Raw genomic sequence first — 26,618 nt, forward strand, 5'->3', positions numbered from 1 at the left:
AAATCCGTCTCATGATAATCTTCCGGATTATGGTTATTGTTGGGGGCACCTCAAAGTCAGAACCTATTCTTGAGAATATAGAGCTCTATGAAAATTACACTAGTGTACATGAGACATGGGATAGAAACTCCATCATAATTGATGATGTAGTTGCGCATTTCGTTGCACATGAGTTTGTTGAGTCTGATGATATCGAACCACGCTTTGTTGATGAATGAATGCCAACGTAGAGAAATTTGGGCCAAATGGAAAGATGCGATCCAAGTTAATTTGGATTCTCTGACGAAGAAGAAGGTTTTGAGCCAGTGATGCCAACACCTCCTAACATAAAACCTATTGACTAATAGGTCTTCGTTAGAAAGCGTGATGAGAAAAGGAGATGGTAATCTAGCCTTATGGCGCAAGGCTTCTCACAAAACGCCATGGAATCGACTATGATGAGACATATTCTCTCGTAATGGATGTCATTGCACTCCACTATCCTGTCAGTTTGGTAGTTTCTGAATAACTGAACATGTAGCTTACAAATGTAGTCACTACATATCTCTATGGAGATCTAGATACGAAATATACATTAAGGTTCATGGTGAACTTCATTTACCCAAGTCAAGTGGCTCTAGACCACGGAGCGCATTTTACAAAGAGGTTTAAATGCTCACTAAAGTGACTATTGATTGGGAAGGGACATGCCCGTGCGTTTTCATAACAAGTTTCGAATTCTATCGCAGTTCATGTTGGACATGATCTTCATTGGAAGCCCATAAAGAGTTAAGGGAAACCGCTTAACACTTGAAATTCGATTTTGAGATGAAGGATTTTGGGAGGACATGGTTATGTCTCGGTTTGGAACTTGAGTATCGTGTTGATAGATGCCTAGGCATTTTGATAAGGTCAAACCTTCAAGCACCCCCATGATTATCCGTAGTCTTGATCCTGAAAAGGATTCTCTTCATCCAAAGGATGTTGATGAAGATGTGGTAAAGGCTCATTATTGTACTTAACTCAGTGCACAAGATATGATATCTCATATGTTGTGAACTTGTTAGCTAGTTATACCTCTACGCCAACGCAATGCCATTGGATTGGTGTAAAAGATATCTTTCCGTACTTGAGATGTACGATTGATATGGGCTTGTTCTATCCCTACAGAGAGACGATGGAGTAGGACCCATCACACTCTAGGAACGCAGCCAACATTGGCCTGCTCTCTCTATCCCATCCCAAAACGATATGTGTTTTGGAAGGTTTTGCTGATATTGGGTATCTCTTTGACCCACACAAAGGTCATTCCCAAACTTGTTAAGTGTTCACCATGGGTAAGACCGCGATATCTTGGAGGTCTACAGAACAGACCCTAGTCGTTATATCTTCGAACAATGCAGAGATTATTTCTCTTCACAAAGTGGTTCGTGAATGTATATGGATTGGATCCATAATTACGCATGTTCGAACAATTGTAGTTTGAAGTCTACCACATATGAGCCTACAAGCATTTAGGATAATACTGCTTGTTTTGAACAAATGAAGCAAGGCTACATCAAAAGTGACAACACCAAGCATAATCAACAACAACAGACTCTCCTCAAGATCAAAGTGAACTAGGTTCGATCTGAGGACAGTGTGGCAGACTTACTCACTAAGTCATTGCCTAAATTCCACTTTCGAGAAACATGTTGGTAGCATCGTTTGCGAAAGTTATCCGAACTGCCATGACCGTATTCATCAGGGGGAGATGTCTACATGTATGGTCTTGAAACGTGAAGGGTGTGTTGTGCTCTTTTTCTTCTTCTACCGAGGTTATTTTTGTCCCACTGAGTTTTTGTTACTCAGCAAGGTTTTTAATGAGGCAACCAGAGGAGCACCATGTTTGGGCGACACAAGGGGGAGTGTTCAAGTAAATCCAAAATATGTGTTTGGCCCAAACTCTAGGTTACTTGACATAGTTGTAATAGAGTTTTGAATTAGAGATATTCTCTGAGATATTCATAGATATCCGATTATATCTTTCCTTGTACAACTCTGATTTTATGTCTTGTAATCCTCTATATAAAGATGCCTCTATTATCAATGAAAGTACGACTCAATTCTCTCCCAATTTTGGTTTTCCATAAACATTAATGAATTTTTATTTTAAATTTAAAGAGATATAGTTCAACCAAGAGAAAATTCAAAGGACGTGGTATAAATATAAAAACTGAAGACAATTTATACAAGGTTAGCATGGTGGCTTGTTTTTTACCTGCATTCAAGAGGTTATGGATTCAAGTAGGGCTGGGCATAAACCGAACTGGAGGTGCAAAACCAACCGAATCAGCTCAAAAAATGGCTCTGGCACCAAATCGGATTAAATACGGCAGAAAAGTCACATTTTCAATGCAGACCGGTTTTTTTCCGGTTCAAGACTGAGTTCTGCCTTTGAATTGACTGGAAAAAACAAAAAAAATCCAACTGACTGAAAAATTTGATATCTAATTTTTATTTAAATTAATATTATTTCCAAGGTTCTAAAAAACGCTAGGCGCTAGTCGGGCGGTGGGCTGGGGAGGAGCGGCTAGGCGGGTGCCTAAGCGGCGCATAGGCAGTTTTGTATTTTTTAATTTTTAAAAAATATATAAACTTTCTTAACAATAAAGTTGAGCATTAAGCCATTAACTAATTGTCTAATTTAACTCATTATAATTTAACAGTTCACATTATATGATTATAGCACGGATTAGCACCAAATCAACAACTGCCTACAACAGAAACATCCAGTCTCCAGATTATCAATTTCCAAAACAATAGTATTATCAATTTCGACTTTTCCAGCAACAAGAAGAAGATTATGATTATCAATTTCAGATTTCCACCAACAAGAACAATATTACAAGAAGTGAAGAAGATTATCAATTTCGGAATTTCCACTTTCCAGCAACAACTTAACTCAACAACAAGATTATCAATTCCAGCAACAAGACCAATAAGATTATCAATTTCCATTTTCCAGCAACAAGCCATCAACTCAACAAGAACAAAGATTATCAATTTCCAGATTATGATTATCAATTCAAGCAAAGATTATTACTTACCCTGGAGAAGCTGAGCGGAAGAGCTGTGGAGCGGAGGGGCGAAGAAGCTGCCGGTTGAGATGGTGGAGGAAGAGTCAACTCCAGTATCGAGGGACGAAGATGCTTCCGATCTGCTTAAGAGTTCAGCCTCGTGCACAGAGAGAAAGACCCAGAGCGACGAAGAAGCTTCTGATCCGATTTGCTTCAGAGTTCCCATCTGGTTCCAGAATTCCAGAGAGAAATAGAGAGTGACAGCAACGCCGGAAAAGAAGGTCAAGCGAGAGAGAGAGGCTCACCAGTCACCAGCGACTGAGCTGAGTAACGGCGTTTTGGCCTTTAGGACGAAGTAACCCGATGAATTTGGGACATTAGGTCTTAATCGCGAATATAAAAAAACGCCCAACGAGCCGCCCAGGCCGCCTGGGCGCCCGCCTAAATCACAAACGTCCAGAAGCTCCGATTATGCATTCCTCAAGGCGGAGAGGCGCCGCCCAGTGTCTAGTCGGCCTGGGCGGCCGTATTTTAGAACACTAATTATTTCTCATGGTTGTCAAATTGTCATTGGCTATCAAGTTACACCTAAACCCTATTACACCCGATTCCACTTAGTAGGAGAAAACCCTAAAGATGAAACTAAGGCTCTCATCTCTCTCGACCTTCTCATCTCTGCCTGCTGCTTAGAAGACAACCGCCGAACCAATGACTGGTGAACAACGCCGCCGACCGTCAACGTCACCAACCAACAACACCGACCAATGCCGCTGACCAACAACGATGACCAGACCAATGTCGCCGAGCAACAACAACGACGACCAAAAACTAAAAAAAGCCCAATACAACATAAACCGAACTGGGCCGACCTGAAAATTCTGGTCACCCAAATTTTTGGGCCCATTTAGTTTCAATCCAAATTTTAAGCCTACTGAATGATACAGGCCTGATGCGGTTTTGGCCCAAAACCGAGCCAGGTTGACCCGCGCTCATTTCTAGATTCGAGTAATGGTTGGGTCATTTGTTAGAGAAATTTATTTTGATTGATTTCTAATAGTGTGACACACTCATTCAATCATAAGGTGGCACGTCATCAAAAAAAGCTCACCAAGTCTATGTAACTCCTAAGCTGACTAGATATGTCACCCCATCGCCATGTCATAAAACATCAGCCACGTCAGCAAGTTAACCAACTCGATCACTTAACAAAAGACTAACGGACTGGACCTATTGGATCAAAATTGAAAGTGCATGGATATGTCTAATAAAAGTAGAAGAGCAGGACTGAAATGATTTTACCTCTAAAATTCAGGATAGTAACCATTCTTTAGCACTTGATTTTACTTTCTACATATTAGAAAATGAGACACATAAAAAATTAGAAAAAAAATATTAATTATAGACATACACTATATATGAAAAGTTTACTTATGTGGCTTCTGTTGATAGAAAAATTTATATGTATGTGTTCAAGTAAACCCTAATTTGTGTTTGGCCCAAATTCTAGGTTACTTGACCTAGTGGTAATATGGTTAAATTAGAAGGATCTAGATTCCTATTCAATGTAAGATTACTTTCCTTGTATGATTGAGATTCTATGCATTGTAATCTTCTATATAAAGAGAGCCCTATTATCAATGAGAATACACAGTGAATTTCTCTCAATTTCAGTTTATCTACAACACGTTATCAGCACGAGCCCTAACCCTAGCCCTAAAAACCAAAACTCTTCTCACCAAAAAACTACCGCAAGCTCCTAGACCTTGCTAGCCATGCCGTACGCTGCCCCTGCAGCCCTTGCGCACCCGTGTGCAGCCTACTTCCCCTGCAGCATTGTCGCACGCCTGTTGCCCCCTGCAGCACAGCAGCACGCTCGTTCCTGTGCAGATCAGGCTGCTTGCACGCCCCGAAACATCTTGTTCGGGACCTCTGATCAAAATCCTTTCTTCATTAAAGTTGTTCATCTATGTATCTTCTATCTCCTCCAAATTGCAGCCATATTTGAGTCTTTTTGAGACCTGTACACCATTCGAGGTAAGAGCTGTTCAGCATCCTCGTTCCTGTGCATATCAGTCAGTTTGCAAGCCCTGAAACGTCTAGTTCAGGACTTCAGATAAAAATTCTTCCTTCATCAAAGTTGTTCATCTCTGTCTCTTCTATATGACTTCCAAATTTAAGTCCAATTGGAGTAGTTTTGAGATCTGTACACTAATCGGAGTGGGAGCTGTTCAGAAGCGAATCTGCTCCGAATTTCAACAAGTTTGATTCGCCTAGGACTGAAGCTCGTCTGCAATCCTACAACGAGGATCGAATACGCTCTGCAATCCTACAATGAGGATCGAATACGCTTTGCAATCCTAAGAGGTATGGTTTACTAAAAGTTCCCGTTTTTGAAGTTTTTTTATTCTTTTTCGCTTCTTTTCTCGGGGACTTGCAACCTCCCTTCTTCTACCCCTCTTTCTACATCATAGGGGAGACCTAATTAAGCCGAACTGTGGGGGTTCATGCTCACTCCAAGCTTGGAGCTTGTAGAGTCCTCCAAACTTAGAGTTTGTTGAGAAGAAACGATCGACCACAAACATCATTGTTTCGATCTAATCCAACCCCTCTTGGAATCGAATTTCTTGGAAGCGACTACGCTTGGAAATTCCTAATTTCTTAGAAGCGACTACGCTCAGAAATTTTATTTGTTTTCGTGGTAGCTTTTTTCGCTCCGAAACTAACCCTAATTTCTTGTTCTCTTTCAGGATGAGTAACCTGAACAAATTGGATTTTGCTCCATTGGGAACAACTGGCTCTGAATATCACAGGTGGGTTCGTGATGTCTGCCAGCATCTCAAGGCCGATGGAATCCTGGATACGATTCTCGAGCCTAGCCAGGACGTCCTAACTGTTGAGCAAGCTCAAGCTTTGGAAGCAGATAGAGCAGCCTTATAGGCAAATAAGGCGAAAGCCATCACCCTAATAACTCCTCATATGGATGATTCGCTCCAGTACGAGTGTATAAATGAAGAAGACCCCAGAAGGCTGTGGGTCTCACTCGAAGAAAGATTTGGCAATGTCCGTGACTCCCTGCTTCCTGACCTAGAAGTGAGATGGTATAGCCTCCGCTTTTGTGATTTCAAGTCAGTTCTTGACTACAACTCGGAAGCACTTCGCATTAAATCCTTAATTGAATTCTGTGGTAAAGTGATCACAGATGCGATGTTGATTGAGAAGACTCTCTCTACCTTCCCCTTCTCTGCATTGATGGTTGCTAAGAACTATCGAATCGATGTTATTGCAGAACGAATCACAAGGTTTCATGAGCTCATTGGAGCTATGAATGTCGTTGAAAAGCATGACAACACCCTTGTGAAGAACTATAATTCGAGATTCGTGGAAACAGAGTATATTCCGGAATCAAAGTATAGCCGCGCCCCTAAGAGAGGGTGCCAAGAGCGAAAACCTAATCTTAGGGATACTTCTAGACGTTCTGGTCCATATAATCGCTCTACTTGGGAAGGTAACCGCCAAAATAGGCGAACACGGAACTGAAGAGGTCAACGTGGAAATAGAGAGGGAGGCAACGCCTCTGGCCATGTTGGTGGCGCCACCAACATTAAGAGCCATCTAAATGACGCTTTCAAAGCACCTCAATCAATAGAGTCTGAGCAAAGAGATGTATGTTCTCGATGTGGAGTATCCAATCATTGGGCACACATTTGTAGAGCTCGTGAAGAAATTGTCACCGCCTACAAAGCATATTGTGAAGCAAGAGAAGCTCACTATGTGGAACAAGAAGACAAGAAGATGATCTAGAGTGAAGGGTTGAAGACTACAAATCTGGCTGGGATCAATAGATCGCCAATTCTGTTTAAATCTTTATTTTTTCCAAGAGATGTAATAGGCAATTGTCATATACTTTGTAGTAAATGTCAATGGTTTAGTCTTTCTTCAAAGTAAGTGTGATGTCTAGGAAGGTTCTGAGATTAGTGGTACTTAAGCGAGCCTTGCTCCACCGACATCTCTCTACTCACCTGGTCACATGTATTTTGGAATTACTGAAAGAAGTTAGACGACTACCATTGTTTTGCATTAGCTAGCATTTGGGTTAGATTCTCCTAATGGTTAAGAGACAATGATGTACTCCGTTGGCTTATGAATAAAATTTCGAGTTCTTTTCATTATGACTCAATTTTGATTCTAAGCATATTACTTTGTGACTACGATGGCTGGGCCATCAGTATTAATTCAAGGACATGGAATAGCCCAAGTTCCCCTTGCCAAAGGGCACCTTGATTACTGTCGCAAAAAACTCTCTACGCTCTTAGGGTAAATCGCACCTATAAGTAGCCAACGGATTCCATGCGAAAACGCATGTAGAGAACAGAAATGAGTTCCTTTGCAATATCTCTAATGATTGTGAACAAAGGCGCATCTTAAAGAAGTTTATGTGCCTCTCTAGTGGACTTTATGTCACTATTCGAGCTATTAAATCCAATAAAGTTATGAGAGAAGATCGCTTGGATTTAGACACATATTGGCTTTGTCACGACAGGATAGATCATCCTAGTCATGATATGATGATCCGTCTACAAAAGACTTCACACGGACATCTTTTCTCTCGAGCGAAATGAAGCATGAATCAAAAGTTGATTCTTAGACTAAGTGTGACCGACGCTGCTGCCTAGGGCACCGCCTCCGTCCACCACCAGCCTAGGGCTGGCGTAGTCCCTATCCATGACTGCATGGATGGCGTCCATCATGGTGATGGCGCCCTAGGTGATGCTGCAATCACCATTGTTTCAAAATAGCGTTTCAGACGCTCAGGCCTAACCAAAATTCTCATTGGTTGCTTCTAAAGCCTCTCGCTCGTTTTACAAAGCCCGTTCCTTAGGGAAACTAGGACTGAGACCGTCCTATGCAAAGGATATGAAAATACTCATTATGTTCTTACATAGAATCCATAGGGATTCTCTGAACTGATTCAACCAACTTGCAGACGTTTAAATATCTCATGATGTTGGTTGACATGCAAACACGCTGGTCACGTGTTATGCCATTGTCCACTTGTAATGCTGCTTATGAAACACTCCTAGCACACAGCATATGACAACGGGCTCGCTCCCCAAATCATCATATTCAGTCAATTGGATTTGACTATGCTAGTGAGTTTACATCGAAGACTTTCAATGGTTATTGCATTTGGGACTAATGTTGGACATCATATTCCCTTGAGCACACCCAAATGGTCTCGCGGAAATGACTACGATGGTAGTCCGAACATTGGTAATGCGCACCAACCTCCTTATATCCGCTTGGGGTGATGCAATATCACATGCAGCTATGCTAATTCGTCTACGACCCACTGCCACTCAATCTACCTCTGCGATACAACTAGTGACTGGGTACAAGTATCGTACTTACACATATTTGAGTGTGCCATTTATGTGCCAATTGCGCCGCCACAGCGCTCTATAATGGGTCCTTACAGACGAATGGGCAACTACGTTGGATTTGAGCTTCCAACAATCGTCCGCCACTTAAATGCCCTTGCTAGGCGATCTCCTTACCGCTAGATTTGCGGATGTCACTTTGATGAGACAGTCTTCCCGTCGTTAGGGGGAGATAAGAATACGAATGTTCAACAGGAACGACAGGAATTGTCATAGTCTGTCCCTACTATGTCTCATCTCGATCCCTACTAAAGTGACGAGATCACACAAATATGCTGCAAACATTCTTGCAAGGATGGACGTCCCTACGAGAGGATGTTGCACCACCCTACACGGAGGTAGGCATGGCGCCAACGCCATAAAGAGTGGCACTTTGGCGTTATAGGCCATGGCCCCAGCTAGAATGCATGGGAGGCCCGTGGGTTCGAAGGATACTTTGGCACATTCCAATCCTTTGATCATCAAGACTCAAAATCTATCTCATGAGAATCTTCCGGGTTATGGTTATCGTTGGGGGACGCCTCAACGTCAGAACCTATTCCTGAGAATATAGAGCTCTATGAAAATTACACTAGTGTACATGAGACGTGGGATAGAAACTCCATCATAATGATGATGTAGTTGCGCATGCGCATGAGTTTGTTGAGTCCGATGATATCGAACCACGCTCCGTTGATGAATGAATGCCAACGTAGAGAAATTTAGCCTAAATAGAAAGATGCGATCCAGGTTAAGATGGATTCTCTAACGAAGAGGAAGTTTTCTGAGCCAGTAATGCCAACACCTCCTGACATAAAACCTATTGACTAATGGGTCTTCGTTAGAAAGCGTGATGAGAAAAAGAGATGGCAATCTCACCTTATGGCGCAAGGTTTCTCACAAAACGCCCTGGAATCGACTACGATGAGACATATTCTCTCGTAATGGAAGTCACTGAACTCCACTACCTGGTCAGTTTGGTAGTTTCCAAATAACTGAACATGCAGCTTACAAATGTGGTCACTACGTATCTCTATGGGGATCTAGATACGGAATATACATGAAGGTTCATGGTGAACTTCATTTACCCAAGTCAAGTGGCTCTAGACCATGGAGCGCGTTTGTAATAAGGTTGAAACGCTCACTAAAGTGACTACTTGATTGGGAAGGGACATGCCCACGCGTTTCCATAACAAGTTTCAGATTCTATCTCGGTTCATGTTGGACATGATCTTTATTGGAAGCCCTTAAAGAGTTAAGGGAAACCGCTGAACACTAGAAATCCGAGTTTGAGATGAAGGATTTTGGGAGAACACGATTATGTCTCGGTTTGGAACTTGAGCATCGTGTTGATAGATGCTTAGGCATTTTGACAAGGTCAAACCTTCAAGCACCCCCATGATCGTCCGTAGTCTTGATCCTGAAAATGATCCTCTTCGTCTGAAGGATGATGATGAAGATGTGCTAGAGGCAGAAGTGTCTTACATAAGTGCAATAGGCGCATTATTGTATTTAGCTCAATGCACAAGACCGGACATCTCATTTGCCATGAACTTGTTAGCTAAGGTATAGCTCTGCGCCAACGCGACGCCATTGGATTGGTGTAAAAGATATCTTTCGATGCTAGATGTACGACTGATATGGGTATGCTTTATCCCTACAGAGAGATGATAGATTCGGACCCATCACACACCAAGAACGCCGCCAACACTGGCCTGCGTCCACTGTCCTCATCCCAAAACGACATGTGTTTTGGAAGGTTTTGCTGATATTGGGTATCTCTCTGACCCACACAAAGGTCGTTCCCAAAACTAGTTAAGTGTTCACCATGGGAAAAGACCGTGATATCTTGGAGGTCTACAGAGCAGACCCTAATCGCTATATCTTCAAACAATGTAGAGATTATTGCTCTTCACGAAGTGATTCGTGAATGTATATGGATTGGATCCATAGTTACGCATGTTCGAACAATTGTGGTTTGAAGTCTACCACAGATGAGCCTACGAGCATATAGGATAATGCTTCTTGTTTTGAAGCAAAGGCTACATCAAAAGCGACAACACTAAGGATAATCAGCAACAACAGACTCTCCTCAAGATCAAAGTGAACTAGGTTCAATCTGAGGTCAGTATGGCAGACTTGCTCACTAAGTCATTGCCTAAATTCCACTTTCGAGAAACATGTTGGTAACATCGTTTGCGGAAGTTATCCGAACTCCCATGACCGTAGTCATCAGGGGGAGATGCAGTCATCAGGGGGAGATGCAGACATCAGGGGGAGATGTCTACATATATGGTCTCGAAACGTGAAGGGTGTGTTGTGCTCTTTGTCCCTTCGACCGAGGTTATTTTTGTCCCACTGGGTTTTTGATACTCGGCAAGGTTTTTAACGAGGCAACGAGAGAAGCACCGCGTTTGGGCAACACAAGGGGGAGTGTTCAAGTAAACCCTAATTTGTGTTTGGCCCAAACTCTAGGTTACTTGACCTAGTGGTAATAGGGTTAAATTAGAAGGATCTAGATTCCTATTCAATGTAAGATTACTTTCCTTGTATGATTGAGATTCTATGCATTGTAATCCTCTATATAAAGAGACCCCTATTATCAATGAGAATACACAGCGAATTTCTCTCAATTTCAGTTTCTCTACAACAGTATGATTTTTTTCTAATAAAAGTTTGAACTTTGAAGTTTATGTCTGAGTTTCTCAAATTGAATTCACTCTAAATATGTTTGAACAAAATAAAAAGACATAAAATGATCTAACACATGATAACAACACTTCGCAAAAAAAGATGGTTTTCTCTCTGACTCTCGCGAGAGAGCGTTCTCGGCATCGACTAGGTCTGGCTAGTGGCTGCCTTGCATTCTCAACCAAGGAGGGGGTTTCTTTATCTTCGTCTTGGCTGTACCTTGGTGTTGCCGGGCTCGCTCGATGGCGCTTGCTTTCTGTAGGCTGCGGCCTTGTTCTCGTGGTTGCGGGTGTGGTTTGTGCTCGCAACAATGGTCCTCTGGTGACTATTATGGAATTGATCTAGGCTTGGGACCGGGTTGCTGGTTGGATGAAGGCTGCGAGGGTGGGCATCTGTGTCTGGGTTTCTAAGCATGGTGGTGGTGCTCTTTGGCACGGCTGTAATCGGTCGATTGTAATGAAGGACATAGGGACCAGTGGTGATCCCAATTCTTCTTCGGCGGCAGAGGTGGATGTTGGGTTGGTTTTGGGTTTCGAGAATGGTGGTGAGGCTCGATCTCTTCTACTGGAATTGGATCCATTTCTGTCCTGGCTACTTGTTGGAATGGGTGGCGACCTCCAAGAGGGTGCTATCAATGGGGGTGGTAGCGCAGATGACGTTCTCCGGCGAGTGGTGCATAGCGGCTACTTGAATGCTTTCACATCTGGGGTTTTCTCTAGGTGCTTGGGTTGGGCCTGGTATTGGGCTACTAAGGTTTTGTTTAGGGCCTGGGCAATTGTTTTGTCTTTAAATGTTAATTTAGTTTTGGGCCTTCATTCTTTAATGAGATGGGCCTATTTTTTTCTTGCATTGAGCGGGAGAGATCGCAAAGAAAAGAGAGACCTCGTCGTCCCGATTGGGGTATTTTAGTCTTCTTCGGGGCTCTACTTTTCTTTGTTTTGGGTTTAATCCTAAAAGGTAGGTGTGCTAGGAGATCAAACAAACTAGTGCTCTTTTAGTTAGGGATGACTTTGTAGTAGTTTTTACGAAACGGTTCTTTCTGTCGACCCCATAGAGATGGATCGTTTTTGTACTGCTTGCTAAATTACATAATGGAATGACCTCTTTATTCAAAAAAAAAAAAAAATTTGAAAAGACATCTTTTAGCACGAACTTTAATATCCTGAATCAATTTTTTGATTCTCCAAGGCTAGAGATGTAGAGATCTTTTCATTTTAGAATTTTTTTAATGTTGAGGATTAATTCATTGAGAAAATTGGTTTTTATTGTTTTTTATTAAAGAAGAGAAAATCCATGTATCACAGTGACAACTATAATAATATGGGGAAAATTTGCTTGGAGAGCTGAAAGAGTGAAAGCTAGGGCTCTTTATTATAGACTGCATCAAACTTCCACCTAAATGAATACATTACGAACATATTTAGCAAACTTTAGGGTGGAAACAGCCAAGGAATTTGACACATGATCAACGAGAATCAGCACTTCTTGTAGCTCTAGTCCCTCCTATGTGAAAGTTCACCTCCGGATCAAAATGGAGAAGACACTTCAATAGAGCCAATATCTACCCTAAAGATTATCAGTTCAAGATATCTTGTTCTCTTCTATCTGACTTGATGCATGCCTGAATTTCTTCTAGTGTTTTTCCTTTGGTCTCTGGCAACAACTTTGCCATAAATAGGATAGTCAACAAAGAGAATCCAGAATACATGTAATAAGTTCCTGCAAGACAAATCAAATGCACATATGAATTAGACTTCAACAGTGAATCAATTCAAACCAATTTATCAGTATCGTGTATATATGTGTTTTTCTTTGTTCAAAAGCTTCAAAATATTACTTGAGGAACTCCAGCTCATAAGGAAGTTGTAAGTATAAGAGACTGCCCAAGCACCCAACCAGTTCACAAGCACCACTAAGCTACCAGCAGCTCCTTTCACATGGATTGGAAAGATCTGCAAATTAAAGCAACCATATATGCATATGTATTGAATATAGTTTGACTATATTTGGTTTGAAATGCTTCATAACATTAACAATGGCTTAATTACCTCAGACATTATCACCCAAGGAACTGCTCCCATTCCGATTGAGAAAAATGCAATGTAAATCTGATGTCAAAGGGAGAAAAGTCAGAAAAATGATCAAAGTAAAATGAGCAGATGCAGTAAAATTGTGAATCACATGATGCTTTTCGAGTTTGAATTGTAGGAAGTGGGATAACTCACCAGCACACCAGAGACAGCTATTGTTGGTACACAATTAAGCAGCAAACCATATTCCTGATTTAGAGTGATGGTAAATACAACTTTAGACCATGATATACCAGTAAAAAGACAGAAAAGATTGACTTTATCAAAAAAACATATACCTTAAGAAAGAAAGAAGTTCCTGCTAGAAAACAGCCTAGGAATGTTCCAGTTGCTGAAACCTTCATATCAAAACAAAATAAATTATGAAAATGCTTTAACTTTTCACCAAAAACAAGTTCTCTGTAAGAAACCAGGATCAATTTATACCATTATAAGAGGTCTCCTTCCTGACCTATCGATAAGCATTGCTCCCACTACAGTAATTGGGACCTGTAAATGGATTTCACATGAGCTGTAAACCATAAACCCATAAAACTCAAAGATGTGAACTACAACACAAAATAGAACAAAAGTGATTGATTACCTGAACACATGCATAAGCTATGGTTCCAATTTTGCTTGAGATACCTGAAGTTAGCATTAAGGAAGTGGAGTAAGTTTTACATGTAAGATTAGTAGGAAAAACCAAATGAAATGAAGTGCCAAGCTGCAGTTGTATACCAGCTTCTTCAAAGGTTTGACTTGCATAGAATCCTATCCCATTAATACCTCCAAACTGTTGAAATACCATCAATCCAACTCCAATCTAGAACCAATCACCAAGTTCAGGAAGTTTCAGTACAAAAATGAAGTCATTTGGTTAAAAGCAGTAAACAGTGGAAAAGCTACAGAAGAAATGGCTTACAATCACCAAACGAATGTATTTGCTTTGAAACAAATCCAACACTCCGGATTTTGGAAGGCTTTGTAGAGTGACAATATATTCCTGTCAAGAAGCATACATGGTCATTTTGTTAAACATGTTGCTTATGAACTAAAAATGATTCTGTTCATGTTTTCCAGGTTGAGAAGAAGTACTTTTATTTCAGCTGTTTCATCAGATATATCTGCATATTTTCCGCGAAGTCTTTGCAGTGCAACTTGGAACTCATTCTCATGGCCAATCTTTGCCTGAAAACAAGGATATCAGCCTATATTTTTGTAGTGGAAAAGTGAAACGCATCAGGGTTGAAAGGTTATTTGAATTTCTTACCAGCCATCTAGGGGACTCGGGAACAAACCATAGACCAACAAGCAAGACAATGCAGGGAAGGATTCCTTCAGACCAAAAATCAACAATCAGCCCCTCAACAAGTTTGGTATTTTTTAATTACGAAAAACGAAATGTCGTATGGAAACAGATCTTACCAGCTATAGCTAGTGTCCTCCAACTTATAATCGTTCCTAATACAAATGAAACTGAGGATCCAGTAACAATCATGAGCTGCAGAACAACAATAGGCAAAAGGAGAACAGTAGATTAATGATCATACACTTTTAAGTTAGGACCAACCTGATTTAATGTTGCAAGCCCATATCTGCCTTACCTGATTTAATGTTGTAAGCCCTCCACGGAGATTTTTGGGCGCGATTTCTGCTATAAATATTGGGATCTGTTGATCCACATTACTAAATGTAGTGAATATCTTAAACTTTATGTCATCATAATGAATTAAAACCATCAGTTGGTAAAAATATTTACCACATAAGAGAAAACTCCAATTCCATATCCAGTTAAAAACCTTCCTATGTCAAGTGACAAAGCTCCCTGCATCAGATTTTTAACCACTCTGAAATTAGTGCTTTTAGTAATAAGAAACTAATTGACTGTCTGCAATTAAATGCAAGTGTCCAAATGAACCAAATTAACAGCATATACCTCAGAGAAATAGATGGCTAGCCATCCTGTAATACAGAAAGTGGCTGACATGCTCATTGCCTGATTAGTCCATAAAATTTCAAGAAGCTTAGTACAAGGTTCAAGTCACTGGTTATTACTAATTAAGCTTCAAATTTTCTTCTTTTTACACAAGAAAGCATACCCCCTTTCGACCATGAAAGTCCGCAATCCTACCACTTGTGATAGCACCCAGCATTGCACCAATAGTCAGTATAGAGCCAAACATGGAGAACTGCCAGATGACTCAAATTACTTGCAAGTCACTTTACTATAATTCATGGAAATATGAAGGGCAAAGAGATCCAAGGCAAACCTGAGCTAGAGAGAGATTGAGATCCTCCCTGATAGCTGATTGAGTGGGTGCTGAATAGCCCACCTGCCAAAATAATAACTTAAGCTAAGCTAAACAAACCCTTTTTTCTGTTTTGGGTTATTTTGTTTTTGTGCCCCCTAATCAGAAGAAAACACCAACAACCAAAAAGAACACAACTTTCAGTACATCACCAACTTTGTTATAATCAAACCAGAAACACCATAACTGCTCTGACTAGTTACAACTCAAATGCTCACAGAAATTTCAAGAGTACTTACACATGATCCGAACTCGAAAGAGCCACAAACTGCAACACATGTGCTAAGCAAAACCATCCCAATTGAACCAGTACTACCATCTTCATAATCAGCACCAACCTTCTTCTCTTGTTTGATAAAGGGCTGTTCCAAATCCCCAAGACTATTGGTTCCCCCGTTCTCAACATCTCTGCACTGCCCAATTGCCATATCTAAATTTCTCACTATTCTAAGAGTTCAAACCCAAAAAGAAAAGAAAAAGAACAGAAGCAAGAGCTATGCTCAGCTCCTGGTAGGACTTGTTGGGATCAAGGGAAATCTTGGCCTGTATGATTACTTTGTTCTGGGAGTATATAGCACATGTTGAAAAAGTGCAGGGGTAGATATTTTGTGGATTTGTCTGCTGTAATTGATTTTTTTTGGGGCTAAGTCTGCTAATTGATTGGGAAACCTACTAATAATAGGAGGTAGAATCTGATGGGGAGTGGATTGCATTGCATGTGGGATGAAGCTGTACATGCTCCCAATTGGTATTGTTAAAACGGGACTAAGAGCATGAGTTTGTTTTGAACTGCAATTTGGAGAAAATCGAGCATGTGGATTTCTGACTGTAATGTATGATTGAGTTTTGGTTATATTTGCATGCGTACGTGGACCTTACTCGGACCGATGGACTAAGAAGCTAAACAAATCGGCTATGGCGGCAAGACACTGGAATATTGCGTGTAGTACAGTGTAATGTGCTTGTTTGTTAGTGAGGAACATGAAGCTGGCAAGAAGAAAACTTATTTGAGGAATAAAATGTGCATGCAGAGGAAACCATGGAAGTAAATACTTTAATTTGGAAAAAAAATTCCTAAGTTTGATATACCAAAGTGCTTTTAATTGGTGACTGTATTTTGGGTAAACAAGAAGTTTTTTCAAGTTATGGAAGCGCTTCTAGAAACACTTACAGTGCTCTTACAATTGTTTTTTTTTTTTTTTTTTTTTGAAACTATTAGGAATAAACCTTTTGTGTTTCTAACAAAATCACTTCTACAAGAAGCGCTTCTTAACAGAAGCACTCTTAGAACAGCAATTCCAAACAAAACCATGCATTGTGAGCTCATCCCTAAGTACCGGCCTTATATTGATTTTTCTACGTTTGTAAGGTGCAATCACACTGTGGTAATTTAGAATTGTAAGTTTGATATACATGATTGACTCAACAATTCCTACATATTAGATTTAACGTGTATAATGTAATCATTTCAGGTCACAATCCATGTTTCCATATATTGTATATTATCTATTGGTTTCGATGAGAATCACATTCATCAACATTGTAGGAGTGCTATTGGCTTTGTTTTGATCCAAGTGAGACGATGTCAATGAAAAATGATTAGTGAATTGAAGGGTGCCTCTATCATTGAAAGAAAGACAATGATATACATACACATTGTATAAGTCGATTCGATCCTACACAGAACCAAGACGAGATATTTCATGATCTTGCACCCAGCCAAGAAGAGACATTTCATCTTGATTCATAGTATTGGAGGTTGTCACAACAAAGGTGGGAGATATTTTATCATACTGGGCCCGAACTTATAATTATGAGTTGCACTAATTACCAGTGACAACTAGCTTCCACATTTGTCAAAAGAAAAATCTGGCCGTCTCCTGGAATCTGATTTAAAAGAAATTCCCCTTCTGAAGAGTTCTGCTATCTTCTACAGCCTTCAAAAACGGTAGAAACGTAGAAAGGAAAAAGGTTGTGTCTCTGAGTGCCCCACAATATTATCCCCCCTTTTTCTTTTTTTTTCGATGACGTATTATCCCCTTGATTAGGCACTAAATATCTTATCCATAAATTACAGCACTTATCTAATTGATTGTGATGTACACAGAATCACATAGAACTAATATTGTCATCATTTAATCATTAAATATACTTATCCATAAATTGCAGCACTTAGCTAATTGATTATGTTAGGCCGGCTTAAAATTTTGATTGTATTGTACACAGAATTACGTAGAACTGATATTGTCATCATTTAATCATTTTTATTAATAAAATATAAGGCTTTTATCTCATTGCATCTTTGAGTTGTTATCTTGACCGCTCTCACTTAATTAATCGTACCTTGAATGATGTGACACCTCGGCCGAACCTCGACTCCTGTGGTTGCAGAACAATCTGGTGAATTACAAAACTGACATCTTTTCCATATTAGTTATCATCGTACTCCGCAGCTTAGGTAGCACATATACTTGGGAAATAACAACAACCTGATATAATTTGGTCATATTAATAGGTGACGAAACTTTAATGCAACTTTAATGCAACTAGTGTTTTATAGTTTCATACATCAAAACGCATCTGAGGAGTTTTGAATTACAAGTGTTCCACACCAATAAAAAAGCAAAGATCAAGTTGTTCAACAACATTACTTTCTTTGACAGTAGTGTATTCCAATCATCTATAGACTGTAGGAGATGGATCTTCCCTTTTAACGCAGACGAAGTCTGAACAACCAAAATGAACTTTTCGGGTGTTTGAGCATGACGAGAAGAACATGATGAGCAGCCCTCATAAAAATGTCACAGCCAAACTTTGTTTGGGATGGAAGGAAGAAATCGTCCTAGTTGAAGTCGCAGTACTTGGAATAATATGCTATTTTGAGTGCAAGTAATGTTAATATGTTATTAACTAGCGAATAACAGTCACTAAAGAGGAGACCATTTATTACAGGGGACTCCAATGAAGAACAGTAGCAGCAGTAAGATCAGGCAACGAGGCGTCTTATGTATTATTAAGCACAAGTGGACAACATCAAATCTCTCTGAAAAGGGCATCAATAGAATACAGAACAACAGCTACTGCTTTACAAAACAAAACAAAAAATTGCCGGGTAACAACTACCTTCAAAGAAGAAATTACCATCACAAACGCCGCTGGCAACAAAAGCACAGTGGAGATCTACAAAGGATTCCAACCGTGACAAAGATGCACTTTGTCATTGGCTTCTCTAGGTGTAGTGTTAGAAAGTAGTCTACAACAGATATGTACAGACAAAGGGATTGGGAACACTTACATTAATACCTTAAACATCTAATTAAATCTTGTCAAATAGACACCTGCGTATTGTTACTGCTAATTCGCCAACCTTATGAGGATGAAAGACGACCGCACAAATTCCTAAACACATAGCAGTGGCAGAAATTACATAGAGAGTGGAGCGAAATCCCAAGAATGTTCGCCTAGAGCGAGAGCTTAGGAGCTCCCCAGAAGAAATACCACAGTTAGCCTGTTTGATAAGGTTGGCTTTTGTGGCTGCTTTTTTGTTTAAAAGTGGAAGAGTCTCACTTCTCTCATTAGACGTTGAACCCAACATCGCATCCATCTTACCATCTACAATAATCTCTGTATCCTGCAATATATTTACAGAAAACAATTGATGAAACAAATATACCACTTTATTAAATAAACACTGTCAAACCAATGAAAGACAGAATATCAAGATAAATCGACAATTCCAATCACGCGGCATAACACAACTGACATACTCGAGTTGACATTGAAATATTGAATAATACAAGTGGTTAAAAAAACAACAACAATGGCCAAGCAAAACTGTGAGATGTCAATAAAGGGAGGCAAAAGGGATCTATGTAGGTTCTAACTTTCAAATCCAAAAGTGATAGGAAAGAAAGCACTGCCTCCAAGAAAAAGTGAAAGCCAGTAGGGTAATTAGAAATAATATCAGGATATACAAATTTCACCCCCTTTTTTCTTCCCTAAATTTTCGTAAATGTTTCCAGTCAGTTAAGAAGTTGGTTTTCAATATTGTCATATTAAGTTGGAATTCTAAGCACCAGATGAAAACAAATGCTAACTAATCAAGTTTAACTGAAATCAAAACTAATTTCACAGATTTTAAGCCTTCACAATGCACACACGACCAACAAATATTAGAAAAATCTCAAATAGCAAGATTTAAGTCCTCACCTGAGTGTGTATGAGAAAATGTTGTTTGCTCTGAAAGCGGCTTAGACTTTGAGAAATAAGATCCTGTTTCTGCACCAAGCTTCCAGGCTCCACAACTGAAACCCCAGAACTTTGAAGTTTTTGACTAAGAATATCACGAGCACAATCCATGTACTTTTGTAATAGCCTCATATCAGCATCAATACTGCCACTATCGGGGTTGTTTATCTCTACATTATCCATCAGAGTGTTCAGATTTTCTAACACTTTCTCCAGTATGGTTGTTGACTTGAAGAATATCAATAAGTTCAATAAATTATTGAATCTTTGTGCCTGTGAAGAAGTCATGATCTGTTGGACATTTTCTGAGGAGGGCTTTCTAAGAAGCCATGCTATATCTAAAATAACTTCAGAAAATGCTCTGTGTCTGAGTGAAGATGCTTCACAAGAGGTCAACAGAGAACCACTGGAAGAAACGTCTGATGATCCTCGCACAAAAAGAGATTCTTCTAATCTTTTTTGAATACTCTCCATTTCAGCACAAATCTCTTTGTTCCCAATGAGTACAGGTAAAAAGTTTGATAACCCAGATTCATTTTCAACCTGCAATATAGTTATATTCAATGATAAATTACCAAAAAAAAGATCTGGACGAATTAAAAAACCAATTACCCTGAATGGCTGAATCTACTATTTTTTTATATACCTGTGACTAATTCTGGTCCTAATTTATAGTCATTGTTAATGCTATCAGCTGCAGCTATGCAGATAAACCAGCTACCATCCTAGGTACCCATAGGACATTTATCATTAAAGAAGGTACAATAAACCAGACATGTCATATTCAAAAATCCCTGGTGATATTCCAAGTGTCAACTGAATTGGGTAAGCCACGTCACAAAGAAACAAGATAAAACACCCGCATAAACAATATTAAGCATATTACTACACTATTGTGATCACTGGAGTCTTACGATATACATACAGCAGAAAGAGGCCAAATATGTGCAAGCTACTAACACTGACCAACAACCATACAGACTGATAGTCAGGAATCATATTGGCAATAAGCAAAATGAAAGAGAAGAAAAAAACCAATATAGTACCTCAATAAACGCAGGACCAAAACTAGTTGCTTCTGTATGAGGCACATGTATCTTGTAAAGTTGATGATCTATATTAGCAGCAGTGCTGTCCCCTTCAATCTGAGTATGAGAGGATTCCAGGTCATAATTATCGGCCAGATACTTTCCAGAGAAGGATACAAGAAACCTGTCACCATAACGATCTTTTATTAGGCATCTTATTCAACAGAAATTCCCTCTCCACAACAGTGTGACATTTAAACAGAACACTAGTAAGAATGTAAGATAAACATAAACACAAAACTAGAATATCTATCTTTCTATCTCTCTCTGTGCTGAATTTACTAGTTTTACCGTAGAACATCTATCTAAAGCTTCTTCTTCCTAAGAAAGTAAGATATACATACTATATTAAAATAACTACAGTTGATAGGAAACTGAGTTAAACGGAAAGAAACCAGAATAATAGGATCAATCAAAAGTATAACACAACAAACTCCTAGAAACCAAACAGGTGGGAAATCCTTAAAGGAAGCGATACCTAAGTTTGGGTTGTAACAAATTACTTCCACAGACAAAAAACTCCATTGGCTTGCCTGCTTCAAAACATGTAGGATGAATATAATGTAGCCTAGGGGCCCGCACCTCCACTTTGGCTTTTATTACAGAAGTCCCGTCTGTGCATATGAAAATGAAAAGAGGCATGTTGGTTATTCATTTATTCCAAACAAGTACATAAATGTATAAATGTTAGGTATAGATGCATGTTTACCTTGAAAATCCAAAATCCACAAAAGAAGAAAACTTTACCTTAGAAATTTTACTGACACGGCTGTCTATAGACATAATTCTACAAATGCTTTAAGAAAATAGTAAGATGAGTTTCCAGAAGCTTTTCAATTTAAAAAATAAAAAATAAAAAATTAATAAATAAATAAAATAAAATAAAATAAAAACCAACATTTAATAGGTGATATCTTAAGAAATTTTACTGACACGGCTGTCTATAGACATAATTCTACAAATGCTTTAAGAAAATGGTAAGATGAGTTTCTAGAAGCTTTTCAATTTAAAAAATAAAAAATAAATAAAATAAAAATAAATAAATAAAATAAAAACCAACATTTAATAGGTGATATCTTAAACACAAACCATCCAAATCCGACCACAATTACTAAACAACATAGTTCATATACTTCCCTGTATGCATAGGTGATATACATATCCAAATGAACAGGTCAAGTATTGCACCTTGATCTTCAGCAAGTGTGCCTCAGACCTAGATGGTATGTTATTAATAGTTGAGGGTAGTTCTTGTATTTTGTTATCCCATCATCATTTGCCTTAGTCACTTCATTCTCCTCTCTTTTTCAAATTCAAAAGATTTTGGCTAGCAAAGAAATACTGTGTTCATCAAAAAGATGCTCATCTTTAGATAAGGATATGCACATGAGTTGCTGTGATGCAAGGAATTTGGCAACTTAAGAGCTTCCAAAAGCAATATGCCAAGATTGCTTTTGAAAGTATTTCCATGCGACATAACTTCATAGATTTTGTTCAGTTCTGTGAATCCATTATATCATTTGAAAAAAGTGTTCAGAGATCTAAACATTTTATGTTTTCAAAGGCAATATGTCAAGATGGGTCATCAAAATACTAGCACAGACCATTTATATTCCACATTGTTCTAAAACCAAACTACATAAAACATAGCTATGAAGCATCAAATTACCTTTTACAACACGGAAAATCATGTCATTGAGATAAACAAGCATATTTCCCCTCCCCGATAGCATCCTTCCAGGTACGATAACAAAGTTATGTAGATACGATGCAGGATCATCAAGTAACTGAGTAAATTATCAAATCAGAATCAAACAGTTGAACAAAAGGGTTGAGTCAAGGTAAAGAGAAAATTTTGACAAATTGTCAATATCAATATTGTAAAACAAGATTACCAATATCATTACCTTCATCCACATAAACTTTGGCATTGCAATAAAAACAGTCAAGATAATACATCCAGGACGGATATACCCCTCCAACTCAACCGGCATACTAGCCAACCATTGGAATATCTGTAAAAACATTCCCATATGTTAATCAATTCCTATATCATGCCATAAAAAAAAGCTTTTCGCTGTATATACTAAACTGCAATAACAATCTTTTAATAGTACTTGGTGCCGAAGTCTTCTAGGGAATTCTGCTGGATTCCAATCATAGAGCTTGAATGAGATACGACCTGTCGGACACTACAAGTATGTATCAAATCAGTATATCTCCTCATAATCATGTTTTATCCATACAACAAACACAGCATGCAGCAAAGACCCACCATAGATGAGTAGACACTTTTGTTGTCGCACTGTGGCGGAGAAAGAGAGTGATTGGAATCATGTTTTCCTCCATCCATTTGGGTATCACCAGAAGTCAGGGCCGATGCAACACCATCACTGCCGACATTCTGGGAATTAGGCATTGAAAAGAGGGTAGAAATACCCCCACCTTCTGACTCCACCAAGTCTTCCTTCTCATTTATCTGGCTGCTTAACTGTAAACTGTCTGCACATTAGACATATAAACCAGACTTTTAGACATCTTTTCCAGGAAGGAGAACAACTCTACACTGCCTTTTACAAGTGTGTTACAGTAACATCAAACCAAACATTGAATACCTTCTCCTGCTTCACCATCATGATTGCCACCTTCAGTTTGAACTTCCCTTTGAGATTCCTTCCCTGCTTTTGAATCACTCGGTTTTCTTCTTCTTCTGTTATTGTGACGCTCTAATTTTCTTCGACAGCTCCGCTTACCTTCATCAAAATCAGATAAGACATGGAACCTGTGGAAGAAGTGCAACACATCCAGAATAATTAGTTCTCACTATTTCAACAAGAATAGTACACACTGTTCCTCGATAAAAAAGGAATGCAACAGTATTACAATTCTGATGATTCTAATAATGCTTATCTAAATCTCCTCTGGGAAGTATTGCTCATTTTACTCTGAGGGTCTTCTGACTGCAATATGGAATGGTAAGGAATAGGCAATATGATAACTTAAAAGACAGGTAAATGTAGGGAATTAACTTGGGCCATAACCAATGCCAGATGCGAGCCCTTCAATATTCCAAATGTGCTGATATGGATTCTTAGATCATACTTTCCCAACATTTATCTTTACTCATAAAAGAGCCTCAACAATAAACCGCAACTGATACCTTGTTCATTAATATCTCCTCTGGCCCAAACTAAAATCAATGTACAAAAAAGATCTGTGTGTCTATCCCAAATCCCTTCTTCCCCCTACTGCACCCAACTTGATAAAATAGCATCCTGTTTGTTATAATCTTGATGACCTGTATCAAAACCTCGAAACTTTTGAGTAGCAGCAATCTCTGAAAGCTCCACTATACTGCCAGTGTTGCTAAAGAAACCTTAGATGGTAGCATCCATTTTGAATCGTGTTGCAAGAATACTTCTCCAGCTCGCATCAATTAAATTGAAGAATTTATTCAAAGAAACAGTTCCTAAAGAACTTGCACCAACAAATTCACAAAAACTCTCGGTTTAAAAACCCGTGTGCTGTTCCAGTATTGAAATTGCATACACAAGTAAAAAGTATCTCGATCTAAAGACCGAATAACTAAAAAGCGTGCCGCTATCGCTTCTAGACAGTCCCTTCTCCACTCTTTGAGAATCACACAGTCCCACCATAAATTTTGAGGCTTCAAATTGACTTGAGGAACTTACAGCTCAAATTCAAAGCTAGCTTACCCAATTTCATGGATCAACTTAGCTCAGAAACCTAGTTTGGAACTCACTAACAGCTTTGAAGATTACTAAAATGAAAAAAGTAAAGCTCAATACTGAAAATCAACAACACTCGAAATCGAAAAATGAACTGATGATATCAAGAACAGTCGGAAGTGAAAAGATTGAGCTTACTTGCCACACTGCTGACAATAACGCTTGGTCTCGCCGCCGAGGACGACGGTGGTGGCATTGGCGCAGGCAAGGCAGACTCTGTGCCTGCGGTGATAGCCTTTGAGCTCCTTAATGTCGGCCCCACAAGTCGGGACCTGACACCGGGCCGTCCCGGGCGGGGCCCGAACCGTCCTGACCCGCTTCTTCCCGTGCCCGGCTTCCTCCTCCTCCAGTTCCATCATTTTCTCGTCCACCTCCGGGCACGCGCACGGCACGTGACCCGCCAGAAAGTTGGAGCACGCCAGCCTCGGGTCGCGCTTCCTTATCCTTGCCGCCGGCGCCGCGCTCGGATTCGGATTCTCCGGCGGGTCGTCCGGCGGGGGAAGGTGGTGGGACTCGGGCGGGTTGGGCGGGTCGGCGGAGGCCCATGAGATGGCCAAGTCGTCGTCGACGGTGAAGTCGAGGAGATCGCCCCAGTCCCAGACAGATGAAGTGTCGCCGGCGGCCATGGGCGGTTGAGGAATGTGAGAAACCCTAGGTTGGTCTAACCGCTGCCGTTGTGATTGGGTTGGGGAAAGAGGGGGGGACTTTTGCATCGCGTTGGGGTCAAATCAAATCACCTAACCAACCAACCATACACACCTAACGGGTCCGTCTCTTGGACGCCAAGATTCCCTCTCAACGTCCCAGAGACCAGATTGAAGTAGACCATTAGTTATATTTTTTTTTTTTTTTTTGGTGTCTTGGCTGGGTTTCACCTGCGTAGGGATGGCATTAAAACCTACGGCTACGGGTATCCGCGGGTAATTTTTCTTTTTGTGTATCTATTAATCGGAAATACCCATAGTTTATAGGTGTGTGTATGGGTAATTACAAAATACCTATATAAAAATGAGTGGGGTATGAGTATACTCGTGGGTATCTAAATTTTACCCAAATACCCATATAAAATTGCAAACCACACCCAAATTTTTTTTTTAATTAAGAACTATTATTTTTCAACCAACATATGGGGCATTTTTATAATTTTCTTATTCTAAAAAAAGAAAAAAGAAAAAAAAAAAAACCTATACGGGGTATTTCTCTTTCCCACCCAGAATACACCTTCAAGTCTTCGACGAGACGAACCGCCATGATTAGACGTGTTGTGCAACCAAAACTCTGAGACCCAAAATGTAATTATCGAGATTTTTGGTATTAATTCTTGTTTGGCGTAAATTTAATAAAGTCTCAATTGTTACAAAATGTAGTTTCGATATACTGGCGTAAATGGGTTTTGATCTGTGAGGATCAGGTTGTCCGATCAACTTGTAGATTTGATATATTGATCGTAGAAGTGTTCCGATGACTTTGTGTGGTCTCGGATGAGGATCTGACAGTTTGATCATTATATAATTGTGAAAAGATGGTTCAAAAGGCGATCCATGAGGATCCGACCGTTGGATCTTAGTATAATTTTGAGAGGATGATCTTAAGGGCGATCCGTGAGGATCCGACGGTTGGATCATCGTATAATTATGCAAATATGGTTCAAAAGGCAATCCATGAGGATCCATCGTTGGATCTTCGTATAATTTTGAGAGGATAATCTTAAGGGCGATCCGTAAGCATCTAACCGTTGGATCATTGTATAATTGTGAAAAGAAGATTCAAAAGGCTATCCGTGAGGATCCGACCATTGAATCATCGTATAATTGTGAAAAGATGGTTCAAAAGGTGATTCATGAGGATCCGACCGTTGGATCTTTGTATAATTTTGAGAGGATGATCTTAAGGGAGATCCGTAAATATCTGATCGTTGGATCATCGTATAATTGTGAAAAGACGATTCAGTAGGCGATTCGTGAGGATCCGACCGTTGGATCATCGTATAATTGTGAAAAGACGAT

The 26,618-nt window shown here is 39.6% G+C and overlaps 2 protein-coding genes across 3 annotated transcripts; both read right to left on the reverse strand.

The window, feature by feature from the left end:
* Positions 1-12,490: 12,490 nt before the first annotated feature.
* LOC112197796 (sugar transporter ERD6-like 16) lies at positions 12,491-16,579 on the reverse strand. Of its 2 annotated transcripts, none has more exons than XM_024338649.2 (18): positions 15,767-16,579; positions 15,489-15,551; positions 15,318-15,407; positions 15,155-15,214; positions 14,978-15,043; positions 14,823-14,888; positions 14,644-14,719; positions 14,489-14,553; positions 14,314-14,406; positions 14,141-14,221; positions 13,957-14,041; positions 13,820-13,863; positions 13,663-13,725; positions 13,515-13,574; positions 13,372-13,425; positions 13,195-13,254; positions 12,984-13,098; positions 12,491-12,865 (listed from the first exon to the last, which is right to left on the reverse strand). In XM_024338649.2, exons 1-18 carry the CDS (start codon positions 15,953-15,955, stop codon positions 12,723-12,725), a joined length of 1,473 nt encoding a protein of 490 aa, XP_024194417.1. In that variant the 5' UTR covers positions 15,956-16,579; the 3' UTR covers positions 12,491-12,722. The 2 variants fall into 2 exon arrangements, with proteins under 2 accessions (XP_024194417.1, XP_024194418.1); XM_024338650.1 differs by having other exon boundaries at positions 15,489-15,625; positions 15,767-15,908.
* Positions 16,580-18,510: 1,931 nt separating this feature from the next.
* LOC112197169 (squamosa promoter-binding-like protein 7) lies at positions 18,511-25,440 on the reverse strand. Its single transcript, XM_024337747.2, has 10 exons — positions 24,751-25,440; positions 23,479-23,645; positions 23,139-23,365; positions 22,981-23,055; positions 22,771-22,878; positions 22,533-22,650; positions 21,342-21,477; positions 20,822-20,987; positions 19,737-20,318; positions 18,511-19,158 (listed from the first exon to the last, which is right to left on the reverse strand). Exons 1-10 carry the CDS (start codon positions 25,323-25,325, stop codon positions 18,844-18,846), a joined length of 2,469 nt encoding a protein of 822 aa, XP_024193515.1. The 5' UTR covers positions 25,326-25,440; the 3' UTR covers positions 18,511-18,843.
* Positions 25,441-26,618: the final 1,178 nt, after the last annotated feature.

The sequence above is a fragment of the Rosa chinensis genome, chromosome 4 (genome assembly GCF_002994745.2).
Source record: "Rosa chinensis cultivar Old Blush chromosome 4, RchiOBHm-V2, whole genome shotgun sequence".
Taxonomy (NCBI): Eukaryota; Viridiplantae; Streptophyta; class Magnoliopsida; order Rosales; family Rosaceae; genus Rosa; species Rosa chinensis.

Coding starts and splice junctions, on each gene's coding strand:
- LOC112197796 (XM_024338649.2), bottom strand. CDS start 15,955: ATGGCAATTGGGCAGTGCAGAGATGTTGAGAACGGGGGAACCAATAGT. Junction 15,552..15,766: donor CTTTCGAGTTCGGATCATGT/GTAAGTACTCTT, acceptor TTATTTTGGCAG/GTGGGCTATTCAGCACCCAC. Junction 13,255..13,371: donor TAGCTGTCTCTGGTGTGCTG/GTGAGTTATCCC, acceptor CTTTGACATCAG/ATTTACATTGCATTTTTCTC.
- LOC112197169 (XM_024337747.2), bottom strand. CDS start 25,325: ATGCAAAAGTCCCCCCCTCTTTCCCCAACCCAATCACAACGGCAGCGG. Junction 23,056..23,138: donor AAAGTGTCTACTCATCTATG/GTGGGTCTTTGC, acceptor ACATACTTGTAG/TGTCCGACAGGTCGTATCTC. Junction 22,879..22,980: donor CTAGAAGACTTCGGCACCAA/GTACTATTAAAA, acceptor ATGTTTTTACAG/ATATTCCAATGGTTGGCTAG.